The sequence below is a fragment of the Grampus griseus genome, assembly GCF_964374135.1.
Source record: "Grampus griseus genome assembly, chromosome: 4".
Lineage (NCBI taxonomy): Eukaryota > Metazoa > Chordata > Mammalia > Artiodactyla > Delphinidae > Grampus > Grampus griseus.
The window spans coordinates 45,375,080-45,396,076 of NC_138997.1; the positions used below are offsets into that span (position 1 = coordinate 45,375,080).

Sequence of the window (20,997 nt, forward strand, 5' to 3'; positions counted from 1 at the left end):
ATTTTTAACTTTCCTAAGTATCCCTGAGGCTGAGGGGTCAGCAGGACATCTTGGCGTGCAAGATCCTTCTCCTCTGTTCCCTGTACGTTGGGGTCTCTCCCTGCCCCGGAGAGATGGTGACCGTCTCTAGAAAGGCTCCTGTCTAATCATGCTTCTCTGGGTACATGGGCTCGGGCAGGTAAAGTGTTGAGCGGAATTGTTAGGCGGCCTACCCTTTCCTCGTTACTGGCGTCTTCACCAAGGCCGCTGAGGACGTTCTCCACGCGGGCCAGGCGTCCCGAGAGGGAGAGCAGCAGGTTCACCACCTTGTCCAAGTCCCCGATGAACATCTTGTACTTGTCGATCTCATTGGGCTTGCAGAGCTCACTGATCCAGGCCTCTACCTCTTCCCCCAGGGCGTTATTGAGCTTGATGTCCATCAGCAGGCTCCCCTTGGCTTCCTGGAGGGTCTCAAGCTTGTGGGTGAGGCTTCCAATCAACTCCGCCTGGAACGAGAGAGGAGACGCATAGCAAAACTTAGCCAGCTGACTGGTAAGTGAGGGCAGGATCCACTTCTCCCAGCTGCATCCTTCCTATCTCGTCTTCGAGGCTCAGCTGGAGGCCCCCCTCCACTCTGCGTGGACCGCCCCCAACATAAGGCCACAGTCTTCCTTCCTTTCCCTGAATGTCTACAACTGACTTCTCTGAACCTGTTCAGTCCTCACAGGCCAATGTGTGGTTACACATTGCCTCGGAATGTTTTCCAGTTGTGTCGTGCTGTGTACAGCGCTCTCTTCCCAAATGGTTTGTTAACTACTCACTTTTAAAAGTCTTTTCAATACGTGTTCTCATTTGATGCTCACAACAATACCGTAGGCAGGCAGGGTAAATATTCTTGTTTAACGAGTGGAGCGGACAAGAGTCAAAGGAATTAGGGAATTGCCTAAGATCACAGAGCTGAGTATTAGTCACAGATACCATTCATGGAGGAAATACCATGAGCCGAACACTGCGAGGAAGTCCGTGGATTACCTCACCTGGTCTTCCCAGCTGTCTTGTAGTAGATACTACTTTAGCTGCATAGTGCGCTAGCCGAGGAAACTTCGACTTAGGGAGGGGAAGTGAGGCTAAGACACCTACGCTGGTGGGTGGGGCTGCCGTGAACTCAGGCAGCCTGACTTTGGGGCCACCCTTGCAACCATTGTAAATATTCATGAGACCTTTATTCAGAATTCAGTCCCTTGTTCTGTCCTGCACCCACGGTCTCCAGTGAGCAGGGCTATGTAATCTGCCACCTTACTTACAAACCTCCATACTGTGAAACAGGATTACACAAATACCCAGTGTGCTTAACTGAAGGAACGAAGCAGAGGTCTTAATGGCTTCAACTCTGACTTCATTTGTATGAAGCATCTACTCTTACTTTGTTGCAAGAGAAATTAGACTCCATGGCTTTTTAGTCATTTTTCTCTTCGCCTGAGGTAGCCATAGGGAAAAAGAACATCATCTTTTTTTGGTTAAAACCTACTTCTTTACCACTAACAAGGTTCCAGCTCAAAATCTGTATGTATGTGTGTGTGTGTGTGTGTGTACATAAACCCAAGCTGTGTGAATTCAGTTGGAAGAAAACAGGGTCACAATTTCTATGTTAGAGTAAATCTTCATTTTAAAGGAAGGAAGAAAAAAAGGGAAAAAGAAATATTTTTGAATAACCAAACTGAAGGGTACTGACAGCTTTGTGTACTGTTTCTTCAACATGTGCACCAGAGAATACAATAATCACAATGATAAGGAAAATATTTATTTCTCCACCATCTGCCCCCACCTTGGAGCTGGACTACCAGAGGTACTTCAACTAAGCAAGGTTCCCAATGTCCTTGAAATGTTCAAGTTCTGGCTTTAATGGTGACATCTTACTGTCTTCTCAACTCGCCTAATCCCAGAGACTGAAGGGGGCTTAAAACATTCCCATCTGCTGCACCGACTCATTATGGGTTATAATCTTTGGCTTTCTACAAGCAGTTAAGACAAAGTGGATACAAAAGACAATTTTAATAGTGGAAAAAAAATGTACAGTATATATTATTCCTTAACTGAAGAGTCTGAGCTCAGAAAAATGCAGGTGGGAGAGAATATTGTTTAATTTTCCTTATATTCCCCTGGAAAACTCATCATTTTCTAAACAACAATTCTGGCTGGCAGCTATGGTATTTGCCTGCAAAATAACCTGCTAGATACCTCCAGGAAAATGCCTAGCGGGGGTGACGATCTGCACTGTGCTCTCTGTTCCTATGAAGAGAATGACAGGGATACTGGAATGGAGAGAAGGAGGGAAAATAAATAGTACTTGCTGTTACATCTCCCAATATCCCTGCTGGACAGGGTTCCACAAGTCAAATGTCACCATTCCTGTCTTTCAGATAGACGATGAGGGAGACTGACATCTACGTGAAGTCAGCCCAGGAGATTTTAAGCCTCGTAGCTTGCATTTCCTAGGCTTGCCACTCTGAATGTTACCAGAGGGTACTTTCTTATAGAAAACCAGGTTATGCCAAATCCAAGAGCTAGTTAACTAAGCAACAACATTCTTATCACTTCAACCTCAGGAAAAGGCCTTCTGCTTATTCCAACGTTTTGGGATCCATTTCAACCTCACATCTTGAGTAATATACTTTCTACAAAAGGAATTAAAAAAACCAGAGTAGAAAGAAAAGAAAGCAACAGCTTCATGTTTTCCGTTATTCCTATAAATACGACTTCTTTTGAAACTAATATTGTGTCATTTCTGGAAGGAACTCCATTCTAAAAAATCCTCATTATGGCTCTCAGTAGCTGGCATTTTAAGAAATAGATGTGATGATTTTTAATTTGCAAATGAGCTTAAACCAGTAAAGGTAAGTCTGTCCTCACATGGGGTGAGTGGTGAAGAGGGGGGAGAACTCTTCCTGAGTTTCCACTGAACTCGGTGCACTAATTTTCTCAGGCTCCTTCAATCTAGGGGTTCATAATATCCTTGAAATGTCCAAGTCCTGGCTTTAATTAAAGGTTATGGGTCAGCAGTGCTGGAAGGGCAGCCACCAAGCGAGCAGGGTTTGATGGGTAAGGACAGGTCAAAGAATTTGACACAGCTGAACAGCCATCAGGTTCAGAGTCTAGCCCATTCAGTCTTTCCTCTGGAGACCATGTTGGGTTTTTTTGGTTTTTCGTTTTAATTTTATTGGAGTATAGTGGATTTACAGTGGTGTGTTAGTTTCAGGTATATGGCAAAGTAGTTCAGTTATACATATATTCATTCTTTTTTAGATTCTTTTCTCATATAGTTTATCACAGAATATTGAGTAGATTTCCCAGTGCTATACCAGTAGGTCCTTGTTGCTTATCTATTTTATATATAGTACTGTGTATATGTTAATCCCAAGTTCCTGATTTATCCCTTCCCCCCACTTTTCCCCTTTGGTCACCGTAAGTTTGTTTTCAATATCTGTCAGTCTGTTTCTGTTCTGTAAATAAGTTCATTTGTTTCATTTTTTAAAACTTAGATTCCACATATGAGTGATATCATATGATATTTGTCTCTCTGTCTGACTTACTTCACTTAGGATGATAATCTCTAGGTCCATCTATGTTGCTGCAAATGGCATTATTTCGTTCCAGTCTATGTCTTTTGGTTGGAGCATCGAATCCATTTACATTTAAGGTAATTATCAACATGTATGTTCTTATTGCCATTTTGTTAATTGTTTTGGATTTGTTTTTGAAGATCTTTTTTCTTCCCTTCCTCTTTTGTTCTCTTGTGATTTGATATCTATCTTTAGTGTTGTGTTTGGATTGCTTTTCTTTTCTGTGTGTGTATCTACTGTAGGTTTTTGGTTTGTGGTTCCCATGAGGTTTTGATATGGCAGTCTATATATGTGCAAGACTGTTTTAAGTTGCTGGTCTTTTAATTTGAAATGCATTTCCGATATCCTGCCTTTGTACTCTCCTCACGATTGCTGGTTTTGATATCATATTTGTGTGTGGATGATTTCCTACCTTTATGTTTGCCTTTACATACCGTGAGCTTTCCCATTCATAATTTTCTTGGTTCTAGTTGTGGCCTTTTCTTTACTGCCTAGAGAAGTTCCTTTAGGATTTGTTGTAAAGCTGGTTTGGTGGTACTGAATTCTCTTAGCTTTTGCTTGTCTGTAAAGCTTTTGATTTCTCCATCGAATCTGAATGAGAGCCTTGCTGGGTAGAGTATTTTGGGTTGTAGGTGCTTCCCTTTCAACACTTTAAATATATCATGCCACTCCCTTCTGGCCTGCAGTTTCTGCTGAAAGATCAGCAGATAATGTTATGGGGATTCCCCTGTATGTTATTTGTTGCTTTTAGTATTTTTTCCTTTGTCTTTTTTTGTCAGTTTGATTAATATGTGTCTGAGCATGTTCTTCTTTGCATTTATCTTCTATGGGACTCTCTGCTCTTCCTGGACTTGAGTGCTTCCTTTCTCATGTCAGGGAAGTTTTCAGCTATCATCTCTTCAAATATTTTCTCAGGCCCTTTCTCCCTTCTCCTTCTGGGACCCAAATAATGCAAATGTTGGTTTGTTTAATGTTGTCCCAGACGTCTCTGAGGCTGTCCTCATTTCTTTTCATTTTTTCTTTATTCTCTTCAGCCGCAGTGATTTCCACCATTCTGTTTTTCAGCACGCTTATTCATTCTTTTGCCTCAATTATTCTGCTATTGATTCCATTTGGTGTATTCTTCATTCCAGTTATTGTATTGTTCGTCTCTGTTTCTTTGTTCTTTAAATCTTCTAGCTCTTTGTTAAACGTCTCTTGTCTCATCTTGATCTGTGCCTCCACTCTTTTTCTGAAATTTTGAATCATCTTTGATATCATTACTCTAAATTCTTTTTCAGGCAGGTTGCCTATCTCCACTTCATTTAGCTGTTCCTGTGGGTTTTTTTTTTATCTTGTTCCCTTGTCTGGAACATAGTTCTCTGCCGTCTCGTTTTGTCTAATTTTCTGTTATCTGTGGTCTCCTTCCCACTGGCTGCAGGATCATAACTCCTCTTGCTTCTGGTGTCTGCCGTCTGGTGGATGAGGTTGGTCCTGGGGCTTGTGCAGGCTTGCTGGCGGGAGGGACTGGTGCCTGCCCACTGGTGGGGGGAGCTGGGTCAGGGCCATGTCAAGGGGCGTGTAGAGGTGGCTGTGAGCTCACTACACATTTGGGCCGCCTATCTGCTGGTGGATGGGGCTGTGTTCCTTTCCTGCTGCTTGTTTGGCCTGAGGTGTTCCAGCACTGGAGGCCGTAGACTGTTGGGTAGCACCAGGTCTTGATGCCAAAATGGCGACCTCCCAGAGAGCTCAGGCCGATCATTATTCTCTTGGACCGCTGCCACCAGTGTCCTTGCTGCCCGCAGTGAGCCACAGCTGACCCCTGCCGCCCAGGAGACCCTCTAAGATTCGTAGGGAGATCCAGCCCAGGCTCCTGTGGAGTTACTGCTCTGTTTTGTGTCCCAGTGTACGTGAAACCTTATGTGCACCCTCCAAGTGGGGAGTCTGTTTCCCCCAGTCTTGCGGAGCTCCTGCACACGAGCCCTGCTGGCCTTCAAAGCCAAATGCTCTGGGGGTTCCTCCTCCCGATACCAGGCCCTCAGGCCGGGGAGCCTGACGTGGGGCTCAGGACTCTCACTCTTACGGGAGAACCTCTGCGATATAATTATTTTCCAGTTTGTGGGTCCCCCACACAGTGGGTATAGGATTTGATTATGTCGTGAAAGCGCCCCTCCTACCATGTTGTTGTGGCTTCTTCTTTGTCTTTGAACGTAAAGTATCTTTTTTTTGTAGGTGCCAGTCTTCTTCGCCGATGGCTGTTCAGCAGTTGGCTGTGATTTTGGTGTTTCCGTGAGAGGAGGTGAGCTCATCCTTCTACTCTGCCATCTTTTTCAGAAATGAGGAGCTGCTTTTAGTCTGGATGCTTGCTGTCTCTTTCCTCAGCATGTGCTGGCCGTTACCCCCTTGACACGAGGTGTGCAGGTGCAGTGGTCCCTGTGCGCTCCCAGGACCGCGGGGTCAGCGCTTGGCACCTGCCCTGTTTTGGTTTTCAAAGACATCAACAGTGGCAGAAGAACCAGAAGCCTGTCTGTACAGGAGCTGATGTGTACTCTGGGCTTCAGGGGACAAGGAAGGACAGAGTAAGATGAAAATGTCTAGGGGTGATACAGGGAGGTTTCTGTGGGAAGGACCAATATACATTTCGCGGCATTCTGACTTCCGAAAGCTTGCTGGCTGGGCTGTAAATGTCATACATCACAGCTCGGCATATCTGCTAATACCAGTATTACTGAGCAGTCACACCAGTCACTCCTGGCTCAAAGGTTGTACATTCGGATGGTATTTGAATTTTTCAAATTTACCAAGCCCTTAAAATATGGAGATTTGGATTTTAAAATGTAGTTAAGAGGGACGTGAGTAACTGAAGGCAGCAAGGGAAAGTTCGCTGTGTTAAACAGCCATTTCTATGTCAGGCAGATCTCTTAAAAAAAAAAAAAACACGAAAAAACTACCAACTTACACCCATAGAATTCAATGGGGAGAGAGAAGAGGTGTTTCGATTTAAAAAAATAACTAACTAACTTATTAGTCTCTCAGGAGCTAATTAATTTGCAAAATCACTGCCATGTATCCACTTCTTATCTGGCAGAAACTGTTAACTCACCCTACGTGAGCTGCTACTTACAAGGGTTCTCTCTGTAAACATGGCTTAACAGAGCCTCCCTCGCACCCCACCATCTGCATGCAGAAATCTTGCTGGGTCCTGTCCCACCTCCTCCCTGCTCCAGTACCAGCTCAAACGAACACTGGCCCAGGAGTCAGGAGACCCAGTTGACAGAAAACTCACCGGCAGGCCAGTCCCCTGACCTTTTGCGTCTGTTTTCTCATCCACTGCAAGGGCATCCTAATGCCTGCCTAAAACTAATAATAATGTTTAGTTACAGCGCTCTCTGTCTGTGCCAGGCACTATTTAGGTGTTTTCATATTCACTTACTGCTCACAACAACCCGATGAGACGGGTACCGTTATCATCCCCCTTTGGCGGATGAGGAAAGGGAAGCGGATGGAGGTTCTGTCAGTTGCCCAAGCCCAGGCAGCTAGAAAGCGGCAGCACCAGGCTTTAAATCCAGGTCCTCCGGCTGCAGGGTTCAGGCTTCTGATCGCTACATTAAAACGGCCCAGAGGAGTGTTGTGAGGCTCAGCTAAGACAAAGCGTGTGCGAGCACTCTGGAAATTACAAAAGTATTATACACATCCAAGTTGTTATTGTTAAGATGAGGCAACACCTGGAAGAACACACACCAGTCATTTGGGTAGATGCCCCTAGGGGAACATACCCAACCCGCCCTCTCCCCCCAACACTGCTTTGTCTTCTGCTGGGAGGACTTGTGCTCACAGGGTTGCCAATAACATCACTACACACACAGCTGGCCTCGACGGATGGCCTGTCTTGATCTCAACAGAGTAATTCAGGACCCTCAGCCGCATGGCTAGGGTTTGGGGCCAGAGTGGAGTTCAGGCTCCAGCTGGTAAAAACCGGGACCAGATAAAGACATTCAGTGTGAGGACCCAGGCAGCAGCATGTGACTGTTTTCTTTAGCTGCATTTCACCCCGTAGAGAAGTCAGGGGCAGTTTCTGTCCTGAGAAAACCTGCATCCCACGTTGTGGGACCTATCAAAGCAGAAAGGTTGTGGGGGCCTGACTGCCACTTCAGATATTCTCTAGCACATTCTCTGTCAGGAGTGGTTCTCATTTCCTCTCGGGAAGGCTTGTGACCAGAAAGTTGTTCAGTCTCTTGGTTCTGGGGGACAGGAATCTCTGACATACAAGAAACGTTATTAAATTTCTTTAAATTCAACAAAACATCCTCCCCCCTCCCCGAATGACCTCCTTGTTTTTCCTATGTCTGGTACCACAGTCACCGAGGCCAGGAACTCGGGAGCCAGCCCTCCTCCTTCCTCTCTCCCATGCTCCGTGTCCAATCTGCTACCGGATTCTGTCTCTTTCGCTTCCTTTAAAAAAAAACCTAAATCCATCTGTTTCTCACTGCTCCTACCGCAGCTCCCTTAGGCCCTCCTCGTCGCTTCCTGGCCCAGGCGGCTGTACCTCCCTCCCCACTGCCCTCTCTTCCTCCCGTCTCTTGCTGCATGCACAGCTTCCCTAAATGTAAATCCAACGCATCTCCCTCCCCGCTGGTAAACCCCCGGGAGAGGGACTGATGGTGGCCAGATGGCGGGAGCCCACGCCAGCCTCTCTCCCCTCCCTCCTACAGCGAACACCCCTGGACCCTGAAGAGGGCTCTGCGAGGTTAGCTGTGGCCGTGCGCCGGGGAGGGGAGCCACGCCTGAAGTACGACCCAGAACAGGGGTGAGTTTCCTGCTTCTCCCCCTTTTATGTTCTGGTTCTGCCCTGGAAATAGCCTCAATGCTGAACTGCACAGAGGGTGTGGCAGCAAAAATGCTGCTTTCGGTGAGATAAAGCAGGTGGGGGAATCCTGTTTCTTCCTCTTCCCTCTCTCCTTCCCCCCCCCTTTCCCAGCCCTGCCCCCCAAAGTGACTCTCCTTGCAGAGTGCACGGTGCAGTGGTGGCACAGGCACTTAACACCCCAAGAGAACACCCTTCTTTCTGTCCAGAGGAACGGGGACAACGACCCCATGGACCGAAGAGTGTGAGGGGAATCCGCACTATTTTTCTCTACTGAGGATAGTCCCAGCTATGCAGAACGGCACGGCCGTGCAGGCTGCCGTAACACCACAAGAACTTGTCCTATTTCTAGCCAGAGGCCCAGGTAAAGGGGCCGCTGGGAGCTGGGAGTGGGGGGGGGGGTCAGGTGGAATACTGGACAGGAGAGAGCAGGAAAAGGAGACCCCCTAATTCGGTGTCTGAACTGCCTTAGGTCCGGGCTCACCCTCAAGCTGCACGTGTGTGGGACAGACCCAAAGAAGCACGGCAACGGCTTTGAGAACTGAACTGTGACAGAACAACTCACCCAAGTCCCAGGCTCAGCCCTGGAAGGTGCCTGTGTAGAACAGTCACATATAAGGCAGTAGAAGCTCTGAAAACTGAATTGACACTGGAACCAACAGCCAGAGGTGGGACAGAACGTGTAGCCTGAACCTAACTAGGCTGCCTGCTAAAACAAAACAAAAAATCAGCCTTCTTCAGAGGATTTTCACAGAACCCAAGACTTACACCATAACACTCAAAATGTTCAGGTACAGTATTACCCAGCATGAAGAGAACCAGGAAAATGTGAACAGCTCTCAGGGGAAGACGACAACCAACAGGTGCTAACCCTGAGATAACCCAAACGGGACGATAAAAGCCTTTAAAATAGCTTTTGTAGCTATGCTCCATGGTGGAAGTAAACACTCTTGAAATGAACAGACAGACACTACAAAAAAATGAATGGAAATTTTAGAACTGGAAACTATAATTATCTGAAAATTTAAAAAAAATCACTGGCAGAATAGAGGCAGGAAAGTCAGTGAAACTGAAGATAGATCAATAGAAATTATCCAATCTGAATGAACTGACAGAAAACATTAAAAAACATGAACAGGACTTACCTGGTGGCGCAGTGGTTAAGAATCCACCTGCCAATGCAGGGGACACGGGTTCGAGCCCTGGTCTAGGAAGATCCCACATGCTGCAGAGCAACTAAGCCCGTGCGCCACAACTACTGAGCCCAAGCACCCTAGAGCCCACATGCCACAACTACTGAAGACTGCGCACCCTAGGGCCTGCGAGCCACAACGACTGAAGCCCGCGTGCCTAGAGCCTGTGCTCCGCAACAAGAGGAGCCACCGCAGTGAGAAGCCCGTGCACCGCAATGAAGAGTAGCCCCCGCTCGCCGCAACTAGAGAAAGCCCGCGTGCAACAACAAAGACCCAACGCAGCCAAAATAAATAAATAATCAAAAATAAAAAAGCCCTAAAAAAAAATGAGCAAAGTTTCAGAAATTTGCAGGACAATATCAAAAGGTCTAACATTTGTGTCACTGGAGTCCCAAAAGGAGAGAAAGAGATTAGCACGTAAAAAAGTATTTGAAGACATACTGGCTAAAAACATCCTGAATTTAGTGACAGACGTAAGTTTACAGAAATCAAGAAGCTTAGTAAACCCCAACAGGATAAATCAAAGAAAGTTAGGCCCATACATATCATAACCAAACTGCTGAAAATCAAAGATAAAAAATTTGAGAGCAGCCAGAGAAAAGCAACACACTGCATATAGGAGGAACAAGTATTCAACGGCTGTGCGTTTCTCATCAGAAACCATGGAAGCAAGAAGTGGGACATTTTTAAACTGCTAAAAGAAAAAGAATAGTCAACCCAGAATTCCATATCTAGTAAAAATGCTTTAGAAATGACAACAGAATATAGACATTCTTAGATGAAGAAAACTAAAAGAATTTGTCACCAGCAGACAAATGCTGCTTTCTTTTCAAAAAAGAAATGCTAAAGGAAGTTTTTCAGGCTGAAAAGAAGACAGACCAGAGGAAAACTTTAAGAATAAAGCAAGAGCGACGGAAATAGGCAGCTGAGAACCATGTGGGTCACTAATGATCTCTTGGGGAAAGCCAGTTCTGAGGAATAACAGATTTTTTTGCCTTTTGAAATATTCCACTAAGTCTCTAAGCCAAAGCCTTTTGGCCTTCAGAATAGAGAATCATGAGATCTGGTTAAGCAGATTTTTGCCCAATAGATATGGCAGGGTTTAGCCAAAGAATTGAAAGCCCTAAGTATTAAACTGTCTTTAGATTTTATGTATGTCAGAAGTTCAGAGAGTGATTGTTTTATATTTTAAGTAATACTTATATTTACTTGGAATATTACAATTCATCATCTAGGATATATAAATAAAAAGTATATTAAAGTAGAACTGATTGGAAATGCTAGTTTCAAAATATTAATAAATCAGGATTCTAGTTTCCATTCACTCTTAGTTTCACGCGTAGAAATACATCTTAGGTTTACTAACTTTAAACATTAGGCAACAAATTATTACTTTGCAGAAGTTGGTAGAAGGCTACACTCTGCCTTAGAACCATCTTGACCAAGCATCATGTTTTAAAACCATCCTTAGGGAAAATAAAAGCTTGTTAGAGAACTAACAAGCTTTAGGGAAGAGAACTGCATTTGCGAAGAGAACTGCATTTTCAACTTCACACTGAATATATTAATAGATGCCTTCAACAACATCAATTAAAGCCTGCATATTTTCTCTCTTTCCAGATCAGATATGTAAATGCAAGTGACACACAAATTCTATTACACGTTAATAAACCTGTAGTTGCTTAAAACAAAAAATCTCATAGGGTTCTCCTCTACCACACGGTAGAATCCAAACTCTTTGGCATTTCAGACAAAGCCCCACGTGACCTCCATGACCTGCCCCCGTGGATCCCCCCAGCCTTGTCTCCTGCCATTCATGGCCTTTCTTTGTTATTCTCTAAATTTGGTAATTTCTAATTTAATCATGAGAATTTATTTTATAATATATTCCCAAACATCAGACCTCCTGGAAGTATCTTTCTTCAATACACATGCGCTCTCCATGTTTTTTCACACAACTACCTCTTCTCCCACGCTGTTCCCTTATGTCTTGAGTGTCCCCTCCTTCTCCTCTTGTCCTGGCTCACTCTGATTACTTCAGCGTAAAATGTGACAATATTGGCGTCAGAGCAGTTTTGTGTAAAGAAGGTAATAAGGCACTAAGTAAAAAAACCATAGCCCACATCCGGGATTAAGAAATGCTTGACAAATGGTACCTACTGTCATTTCCTGTGAGGACTAATCCTCTTATTCCTTCATGTTCTCAGGCTAAAAATACTTCTTGCCACATAATCCTCAGAGTGGGAGGGTGATAATAAAGTGATGAAAAAGCAGTTAAAAAGTAAAATTAAGATGGGGAGGAAAAAGCAACAAGTAGTTTGCCACACTGCTACTGTAGAGCAGGGTACGTCTACGTGCAAAAAACAAAACAACAAAAAACTGTAAAATGTTAAAGTTAAAGATGTCCCGGCAGGGCTTCCCTGGTGGCGCAGTGGTTGAGAGTCTGCCTGCTGATGCAGGGGACATGGGTTCGTGCCCCGGTCCGGGAAGATCCCACATGCCGCGGAGCGGCTGGGCCCGTGAGCCATGGCCGCTGAGCCTGCGCGTCCGGAGCCTGTGCCCCGCAACGGGAGAGGCCACAGCAGTGAAAGGCCCGCGTACCGCAAAAAAAAAAAAAAAAAAGATGTCCTGGCAACTTGGTACTTACAATGGTGTTTATTATAGCTCCCTCTCTGGGATAAATATAGACAGACTATAGCAATGTGGTTTTTCCCCCCAATCCCATTAAGTGGGAGCCAGGAGGCGTGCTATGAAGCAGGCGTGTACATGGGGAAATTGGGCTGGGAGAGCATGCGTTACGAACAGCAGCTGCATCGTATCAGCATGTCAGCCATGCACTGTGAGCCCAACGAGGCTGGGACTGTAGAAGGGAGAAGAATACCACTGACGGAGGTGCTTCTAAAATCCTTCAATCCTCCTGCCCCATTGCTCCCTGCTCCCACAGTCTATATCCTGTGGTCTCATTCCAACACATAAACAAGAGAACTTAGGACACATATTATAGAATAAATGAAACAGAATCACATAAGAAAGTTTCTCCTGGAATTGGCACCACTGAGAAGCCCTTACATTCCCAGCTCAGCATCAGGCAAGCTTTAACAGAGTCCTTTCCTTTTCAGCATGCAGGCCTGAGTTGTATGAAGAGCTGTGAAGAGTTGTATGAACAGTGGCAGGCGACCCATCTGGGGCTGTAGGGAAAGCAGCCGGGCAAGAACTTTCTCCTCTTTGGGCACAGCCAGGCTTAGATCTCCATGGCATATGATCATTCTTAAAATGCTTTACATTTAAAATTTCTGTAGGAGCAGCAAATGCTAACAACTAAATTCCAATACTGTGCTTTCAAGCTGTTTATTGAGGTATGACAAAGAGAGTTGGAAAATCTAAAGAGGAACACTTCCTTTTCTTGGAAGTGTCTTTTGACAATCGGTCTCTCTTTCCTTAGAGTTTCTAGGTTTTCTAGTTTTCCTTTTGACCACGAAACATGAAATGAAAATTATGCAGACCACTGACATTGGCTGGTCAGCTGCTTAGAACGGTGTTGGGGTCCCTGTGTTAGACCAGGAAGCAGCTATGTGACTTGTACGAAATACCTTAATCCCTCTAACCTTCACTTTTGTCATTTGTAAAAACAAAAATAACAGGAGAGCTGTGAGGCAATTGCTCCAAGTACCCTGCAAGTCGAGAATCTCGTGATGGTCCGGCGAGGTTGGTGATGTGACAGGCCTTTTCCCCTCCTGCTGTAAGGGGCCAATAACCCTGCTAGGACCTCGACTATCTTTCTGGGGGGAGCAGAACAAAGGCCCCCATTTCTTTTTTTTTTTGCGGTACGAGGGCCTCTCACTGTTGTGGCCTCTCCTGTTGCGGAGCACAGGCTCCCGACGCGCAGGCTCAGCCGCTCCGCGGCATGTGGGATCTTCCCAGACCGGGGCACGAACCCGTGCCCCCTGCATCAGCAGGCGGACTCCCAACCACTGTGCCACCAGGGAAGCCCCCCATTTCTTTCCTTACCTTCTTTTCGTTGATGTCTGCCGGCTCCTCTTCCTCATTCACCTCCTCTGGCATAGCTTTGATTTTGTTCAGAAGCTCGGCCTTGGGAGCAGACACACTGTAGTAGACAGGACAGTTGACCAACATGCCCGCTGCTTCCTTGTCTTCACTCCTGGGTCAGAAAGAACAAAAAGTACAGCCACACGCAGCTTAATTTCACCATATGTTTGTCCATTCGGAAATGTGTAAAAAAATTATATTCGATATCTTCCCAGAAGTTAGGATGGACTAATAGGTATTTACTAGTGACTGCCTACTAATGTGTGGGGCTCTTGAAGCCAGCATACTCGGGATGGAAAACCACCAAGGGTAATATTGGGAAGGGGAGTGGGAGTCAGGACTACGGACATTTAACCTCTCTGCATGTTTCTCCTTTTGTGAATGATACTGACTCCCTGTTTCACAGAAAGACAACAGGGAGCCTCGACTTAGTCACTGTGAAAGTATTTTCAAGGTGCTGCACAAATCTCAGGTTTTAGGTTAATTATTTCCTACTCCTCCATGTTGCCCATAATGTTTCTGATGTCTACTGTAATTGTTGTTTGGACACCTACCAATTTTCCTTTTCATGTAAGCCTGAGGCTCTATGTAAGCCTGGAATTTGGAGCTTGCTGGTCAACAGTGAACGGATGCCAAGATGTAAAATCTACTCACTGATTACACAGCAGGGGGATTTCAAGGCTGGAGAACAAACTAGAAGTTGGGAACCTGAATAACTATGCTCTTTGTTTTACTATAGTCAAGCCGCCTTTCATACTCTATAGATAAAGCCCTACTCACTGAATAGATGACTCTATGGACATAATTAGGTTCTCTAGGAGAGGTAATCTTGTGACATTGTTTAACATCTAGACCATCATTTTACTATGGAATAAAGAACCACCAAAAAGGTGTTTTTACTAGTTTCCCGCTTGCTGGGGTTATTCCTCTAAACAATACAGTCATATTAATCCAGTTAATTGAAAAGATGGGGAAAAGGTCTTCTGATATAGTCCCCCCCCCCAACATATATTCACTGCCTCACAAATAGGCTTCTGGGACATCTATCTGATTAAACCTCACAGTGGCTATTGGCGCAGTCTCATGTACAACAAGGACAATGCTCATTTTTACCAGAAGATGGCGATGCCATCCTTTTGCAATTCCTTAGGAAGCTCTCAGTGCTGCAAAAGCTACATGACCATTTCACTTCTAAACCTAGGTTCTCATGGATAATGCCAGGAAATGCTTTTCTAAGCATGTACTTGTAAATTACTTTGGTCTTCCCATAGCGAGTGATTGGAGGACAACCACCCGTGGTGAACCGACTGGCACATCCACAGAAACTCATCTGTGGGTCCCTCGTGTACCCAGTGGATTGCCTTGCACATTGAAGGTGCTTAAGAAGTGTCTGCTAAACACATGACCCTGGATAAGTCACTTCTCAATTAGTCTCTGTTTGCCACATCTGAAAAAGGAGGGGCTGGACAAGGTGACTGCTGAGGGCTTGTATCAGGAGAGCCTCCGATAACCTATCAGATAGCCTGTAAGTACCACGCAGTTCTTTCCTTTCTCCCCTCCCCTGTGTTCCTGTTAGTAATTTAGCGAGGATCAGTTGGAAATTTCTAAAATGCAAGCCCAAATTCAGATGGAATGCTCTCCGCTTTTATGTAGTCTAGAAGCCACTAACTGGAGCTCCGGACTGTTGATCCATATAGTTTTCATTGAAAATTTAGAAGAAAATAAAAACCATCCTAAATCTCTCCCATAGTAGTCCCTTAAGGAAATCAAACATGCAAGAAAATACTGCAGTAACCCGGGAGAAATCAAAAGGAGGAAAAATACAGACGGCTCACGTTCCTCTCACCGGCTGTGGGCAGGCGCTGGGATGCACGTTACAGGACGGGAAACGCGCTGCTCAGGGAGCTTCGGGTGCAGGCCCACGGCTGAACAAGACCATGGGCGCTCTCCTGTTCAGCCCCTTCCTGATGTTCAGGATGTGAGCAGACGCCCACCCTACCTCTTCAAAGGTGAATGTCAGCGGAGTAAGTCAATCTGTTTCTCTAGGCTGTCACGCTTTTTACAAGACCATGTTCACCTCGGCCGAGGGGAGGCCCCTGTGTGCTCACCACTTCTACCTGCCCCTCCCTCAGCACCGACCCGTATGGGGCTCTGTAAGGGCAACTCTGGCAGAACGGGCAGCTGCATGTGTGCTGAGTTTTCAAGGGCACTGTATAAGCACTGAGAGCGCACAGACGCCATCACTCACATGTTCTATGACTTCAGCTGGGCATGGTTCTCATTCCTCTCTGCTTCAATTTCCTCATTTGTAAAATGGAGATAAAATTGGTAGCTATCTCAGAAGGTTCTCGCGAACATTAAATGAGATAATGCTTAAAGAATATAATGCTTGACACAGAGAACGTGAACGATAGGTTATAAACAGTAATTACTATTACTACTTGTTGCTGGGCAAACAACTCAAGGTAGGTCAGAGCCATTCCCCTAAGGCTGAGATGGAATGTCAGTCTGGGGTCAGGATCTTTGGAAGCGGGAAAACCTCAGATAAGCAGTTCTAGACTTATCATCACCCCCATGGAAGGAGTTCAATTTTAAGTCTCTTTGGGTCATGACCGGGGACTTACCTCTTAGCTTCACATCCTGGGAAGCTGACAGTTCTCTGCATGGCCTTCCTCTTTATGCTGTTTTCCTTCAGAAGATTAGCATCTCGTGGAAACAAACCTTCCATCAGGTCCATAGTTGTCTTCATTCTGGAGTCTGGATCCAAAATGTCTGCCAGAGATTTGTCTTGGTGGACAATTTCCTTGGCCAGAGCCTCTGTTCTCATGTCTTCTGAGGTCTTCTGAGGGCCAGAGCTGACATTCTCTTCTAAACTTTGAGGCCCACTGACTGGGTCGTGGCTGAGGCTTTGGGTCTGGATGGAAGGTGGCTGCCCTGGGCTTGGCTGCTTGCTAAGAGACCCGGCAGGGTGGGGCGGAGCACCGGTGGTGGAGGGTGGGTTGGTCTCATTGGCCTCTGAACTCTTGATGGAAGTTTGGGATCTGGAAGCCAGTATCTGACTATCAACCAAATGGGCTGCACCAGGGATGGGCCTTTCCTTGGCAACTGTCACCTTGGCAAGTTTGCCGGAGCTGCTGGGGTATTAAAAGAGAGTGGTTAAGAGAAGAGTCAGCAGGAGGGTGAAGAAAGGCGGGGAGACGTTTGCACACGAGGCCTGCAGCTTCCCACACACATCAGGAGTTTCTGGGGTTGTTATTCCCCACAAACGGCAGGGTTCAAAAGGGCCTTCAACTAAGTCCACTAGCTGGTCACAGGGGGGTTGTGTGACTTTTTAAGGGGAACAGATGTAGCAGGAATTCAGTTTTGGTGAATGTTGTTCTCGGATTCCAGAGCTTTATCAAAGTGAACAGAGGGTAGTGAAAGGGAACAGGTGGTGTTTAGGGGAAGTTACGACAAGGGTGCTATCAGACAATGTATTTTAGTGCTGTCCTAGGGAGTATGTGTTGGGAAATGCCTCTTCCTCATTCTCCTGGCTTCCAAGCAGAGGTCTTCCCTAAACGTTAATGACTTTCAGCCTTACTCTTTATTCCTTCCTATGGACAGAGACAGTGACTCTGCAAAGAGAAGCTGACCATAGCCCATTCCTAGTCCAGCCTCTTTCTTTAGAGAGTAAGGTTACCTCCAGGCTTGCTCTTGCGTGTTCACACGTGTGCTTGCTGTGTGTGTGTCCAGCACAGCCTGTGACTAGGCGGGCACCCCTGTTTAATTCGGGGCTCAGTATCAGGAGGCCCACTTATACTCAGATAGAAGCCATATGCTCCGGGATCAGCTCTCTCAGTAATAACAGTGATTTTTTTTGTCTTCTGAATGCCTTTTTCTTTTGCCTTATTTCTTAACAGGTTCAGAACTCTGGGCAGGGAAGAGGGATGCTGTTTATTTGGACTCTTTGAACCTGCCACATCCACAGAAATGAACCACACCTCGGTGCCCAAGGACTACTAAAATGACGACCACCAAGGTCAACAAATGGAACAGTTGTGCCAGTTTCGTGAGCTGGGCTCCTGTTAAAAAACCTCCACAGGGCTCTCCAGTGGCCAGCAGAGGCAGCTGTGAGAAGCGTGGAGCGTGGAAATCTCTTCCTGGGGAGGGAGACCCTTAACCTTGGCGGAGGGCTGCTCTCACCTGGCGTGGGGCTCCCGGTAGCCCTCGCTGTCCCACTGCTCCGCGCACACAGCTTCAGGGGGAGGCGGAGGGAAGCGGTCCAGGTTCTGGGCCGGGGCTTCCCAGCTGGGCGGGGGCGGCGCCTCGCAGACAGGGCCGGAAGAGGCGGCGGAGCGTAGGTCCCTCGCGAACACCTCGTCGTCGTCGTCCTCCCGAGGCGGCAGGGAGGCCAGCGGGGCCGACCCAGAGATCCGGAGGGAGACCCTGCCCAGAGTGCCCGGGGCCCCGAGGGGCGTGTCGGGGTCAGAAGTGCTGCTCGGGCTGGGGAGGGCCTCCGGCTTGGGGTAGTGCTTGGGGCTCACGCACCCAGGCGATGCGCCGTCCTCGGGGAGGCTGTCCTCTCGGACCGCGTGGGCCCTCTTCACCCAGGGCGGGGAGGGCCGCGTCCCTGCTCCCTCCTCCTTCCTGTGCTCGGGGCTGGGAGGCTGGGCCGGCCAGTGGCCGCCATTTTTGGGGGTCCCGGCTGGGGTGCAGGGCTGGGCGGCGGCGGCCTGTGAGCAGTAGCTCGAGGGGCCAGGGGCAGGCAGGGCTGAGCTCGGCGGTGCAGCCCTGGTGTCCGGGAGGTGCCCTTGCGCTCCTGAGGGCAGGGGCCGGGGGCAAGGCGTTCTGCTGGCCTGCCTTGGAGGGTCCAGCGGTCCCAGACCCCTGCCGGGAATGGAGGCACCGCCACCTGCTTTGCAGCCCGAAACCCCGCAACGAGGGCTGGGATGGTGTTGGAGCAACAACATCTCTTCACGGCTGGAACAGCTGAATGGCCTGGAGTGGGATACAGACACATAGGTTAGCTCTGAAGAAAAGGGGCAAACACTGAACCCAAGGTGCATTACATGGACGGGAAAAGCATTTGATGGGGAGAAGGAAGCCCGGAGAAGCTGCACACTGTCTTCCCTTGGCTGCTCATACAAAGAACCAAGTTTAAATGAGATGCCAAGTAGGCATAAACTCCTGCAGGAAAATGTCACACGGCAAGCCTGGGGTCACAAGGCATTTCTTTTCATTAACCCTCTCATCACCCCATCTACCTCCCCCCATGCAAGGCAGCTTTTGAGGACAGGCTTCAGGATATAAAAGGCAGGAGCAGGTATGTTTCTTCTGCTCCTTTTAGGACTAGTTTGGGAACCAGCTCCTGACTCTGGGGAAAAGAATGCTGCCTCATTCTCCACAGGTGTGAGCCCCACGGGGGAGGTCTGTTTGGAAAGCATTTGCGTGGGCTGCAGAATCTGAAGGGTTTATTTACAACTTTCTCTTAGTCTCCCAGTGTTTTCATTTCTTAAAATGGAAAGTAAGAAGGAAAGGGAGAGTCTCACCTAAGGAGCTAATAAGCAGTTACCTCTGGAGAAAGAGACTGACCATAACGAGCAAATAGGGTGCATGGCCGTTTAAACAGCTGTCCTCTAGGCTCTAAGGAAAAACCCAAAATTTCCAATACGTTTGTTAACGTGTTTGAAAGGAAAAAAAGGAGAACAAAAACAAAGAAAACACGTCTCTAGCACTGCCTGCCTGCCTGCCTGCCATGCAAGAGTTAATGTGAGGATAGGGGCTTCCCTGGTGGCACAGTGGTTGAGAGTCCGCCTGCCAATGCAGGGGACACGGGTTCGTGCCCCGATCCGGGAAGATCCCACGTGCCGCGGAGCGGCTGGGCCCGTGAGCCATGGCCGCTGAGCCTGCGCGTCCGGAGCCTGTGCTCCGCAACGGGAGAGGCCACAACAGTGAGAGGCCCGCGTACCGCAAAAAAAAAAAAAAAAAAAAAAAAAAAAGAGTTAATGTGAGGCTAAAAATATCTCCAGCAAACAACCATAATAATTTGTAAATCCCACATTTGTAGCTCCCTGACTAGTGTGCAAGTGAATCTGGAGAGCAGATGGCATTTTTCATTTTACAGACCCGCATCCTGAGAGAGCTGTGGCTCAGTCCCAAGTCAGAGCCCCAGCACAGGCCTGCCACGAAATCATCTAAGTGCCAGGTGATGGCAAAGCAGCATAAAGAAGGAAAAGACCACAAAGAACCAAATTAGCTTTTCTCCTGCCATTATTTTTTCTTTACTATAAATGCAAATGGTTGAGTAAGAGGCCCATCTTCCACTCAGATGCATACTCTCCCCTCCCATCACAGATCCTTTTCATCTAGAAGCAGTTTCTTTACCAGAAGCCTGTCAATATTCAAGAGTGGCTATTCTGTCCTCCTTGGTGGGTTCCCAGATGGGTACACCAGAAACCCAGGGGCAGGAGATGCACTGGGGGTGCTCTTTACCCCCATGTCTTATTCATTTTGCTATCCCCAGACCCTGGCACAAAGTACCCTCTCAGTAAATGTCTGTTGAACAAACGACGTCTCTTCTGCCCAAATGCTGTTTAGACTGCAGGCCATGAACTATTTTTAAACTTAGCATCCTCTAATAGGACATGGAGTAACTGGAATCTGATGTTTTAAGGACCAACTCAGGTACCTTCATTTTGCTTTTTAAAAAGGGGAGACATTGGGCTTCCCTGGTGGCGCAGTGGTTGAGAGTCTGCCTGCTGATGCGGGGGACGCGGGCTCGTGCCCCGGTCCGGGAAGATTCCACATGCCGCGGAGCAGCTGGGCCCGTGAGCCATGGCCGCTGAACCTGTGCTCCGCAACTGGAGAGGCCACAACAGTGAGAGGCCCGCGTACCGCAAAAAAAAAAAAAAAAGGGGGGGGAGACATCACTAAAACACACAATAAAATAATATTTATCTTTTAAAGATGTAGCCCAAATAAACTTTGATATAACATTTTTAGTTTATGTTTAATCTTCCTAGTTTACAGGAACCATACTGTAAAAAACTATATTTTTGAAGGTAATAGTTGAGTTAAATGCTTAGTTTGGTTGAGAATACTTCTTCCTGGTAATTGTTTTCCAAGAATAAAGACTAGTATCATAAAAATTTTATTTCAGTCTCTTTTATAATAGAGTGTGAGAGACAGGCATCTATTGACACGTATCCAGGAATCAAGTTTGATTAGTCTCATTTTTTTCCTTCATAGCATTTTTTTAATGTGGTTTAAAAAAACCCCACATAACATAAAATTAACTACTTTAAATTCATTTTAATTTTAAATTTAAAAATGTTCA

The 20,997-nt window shown here is 46.7% G+C and overlaps 1 protein-coding gene across 2 annotated transcripts in view; it reads right to left on the bottom strand.

The window, feature by feature from the left end:
• The window catches only part of SHROOM3 (shroom family member 3), a gene marked incomplete at its 5' end in the record, with an annotated part of 314,440 nt that overhangs the window by 4,770 nt on the left and 288,673 nt on the right, over window positions 1-20,997 (bottom strand). The window contains 4 exons of one of the 2 annotated variants that reach the window (XM_082652664.1): window positions 213-485; window positions 13,644-13,794; window positions 16,307-16,813; window positions 17,865-18,659. In XM_082652664.1, the coding sequence (XP_082508790.1) occupies window positions 213-485; window positions 13,644-13,794; window positions 16,307-16,813; window positions 17,865-18,659 (1,726 nt within the window). Of the gene's footprint in view, window positions 1-212; window positions 486-13,643; window positions 13,795-16,306; window positions 16,817-17,864; window positions 18,660-20,997 lie in introns of both variants that reach the window. The other variant, XM_082652665.1, reaches the window with a different exon arrangement.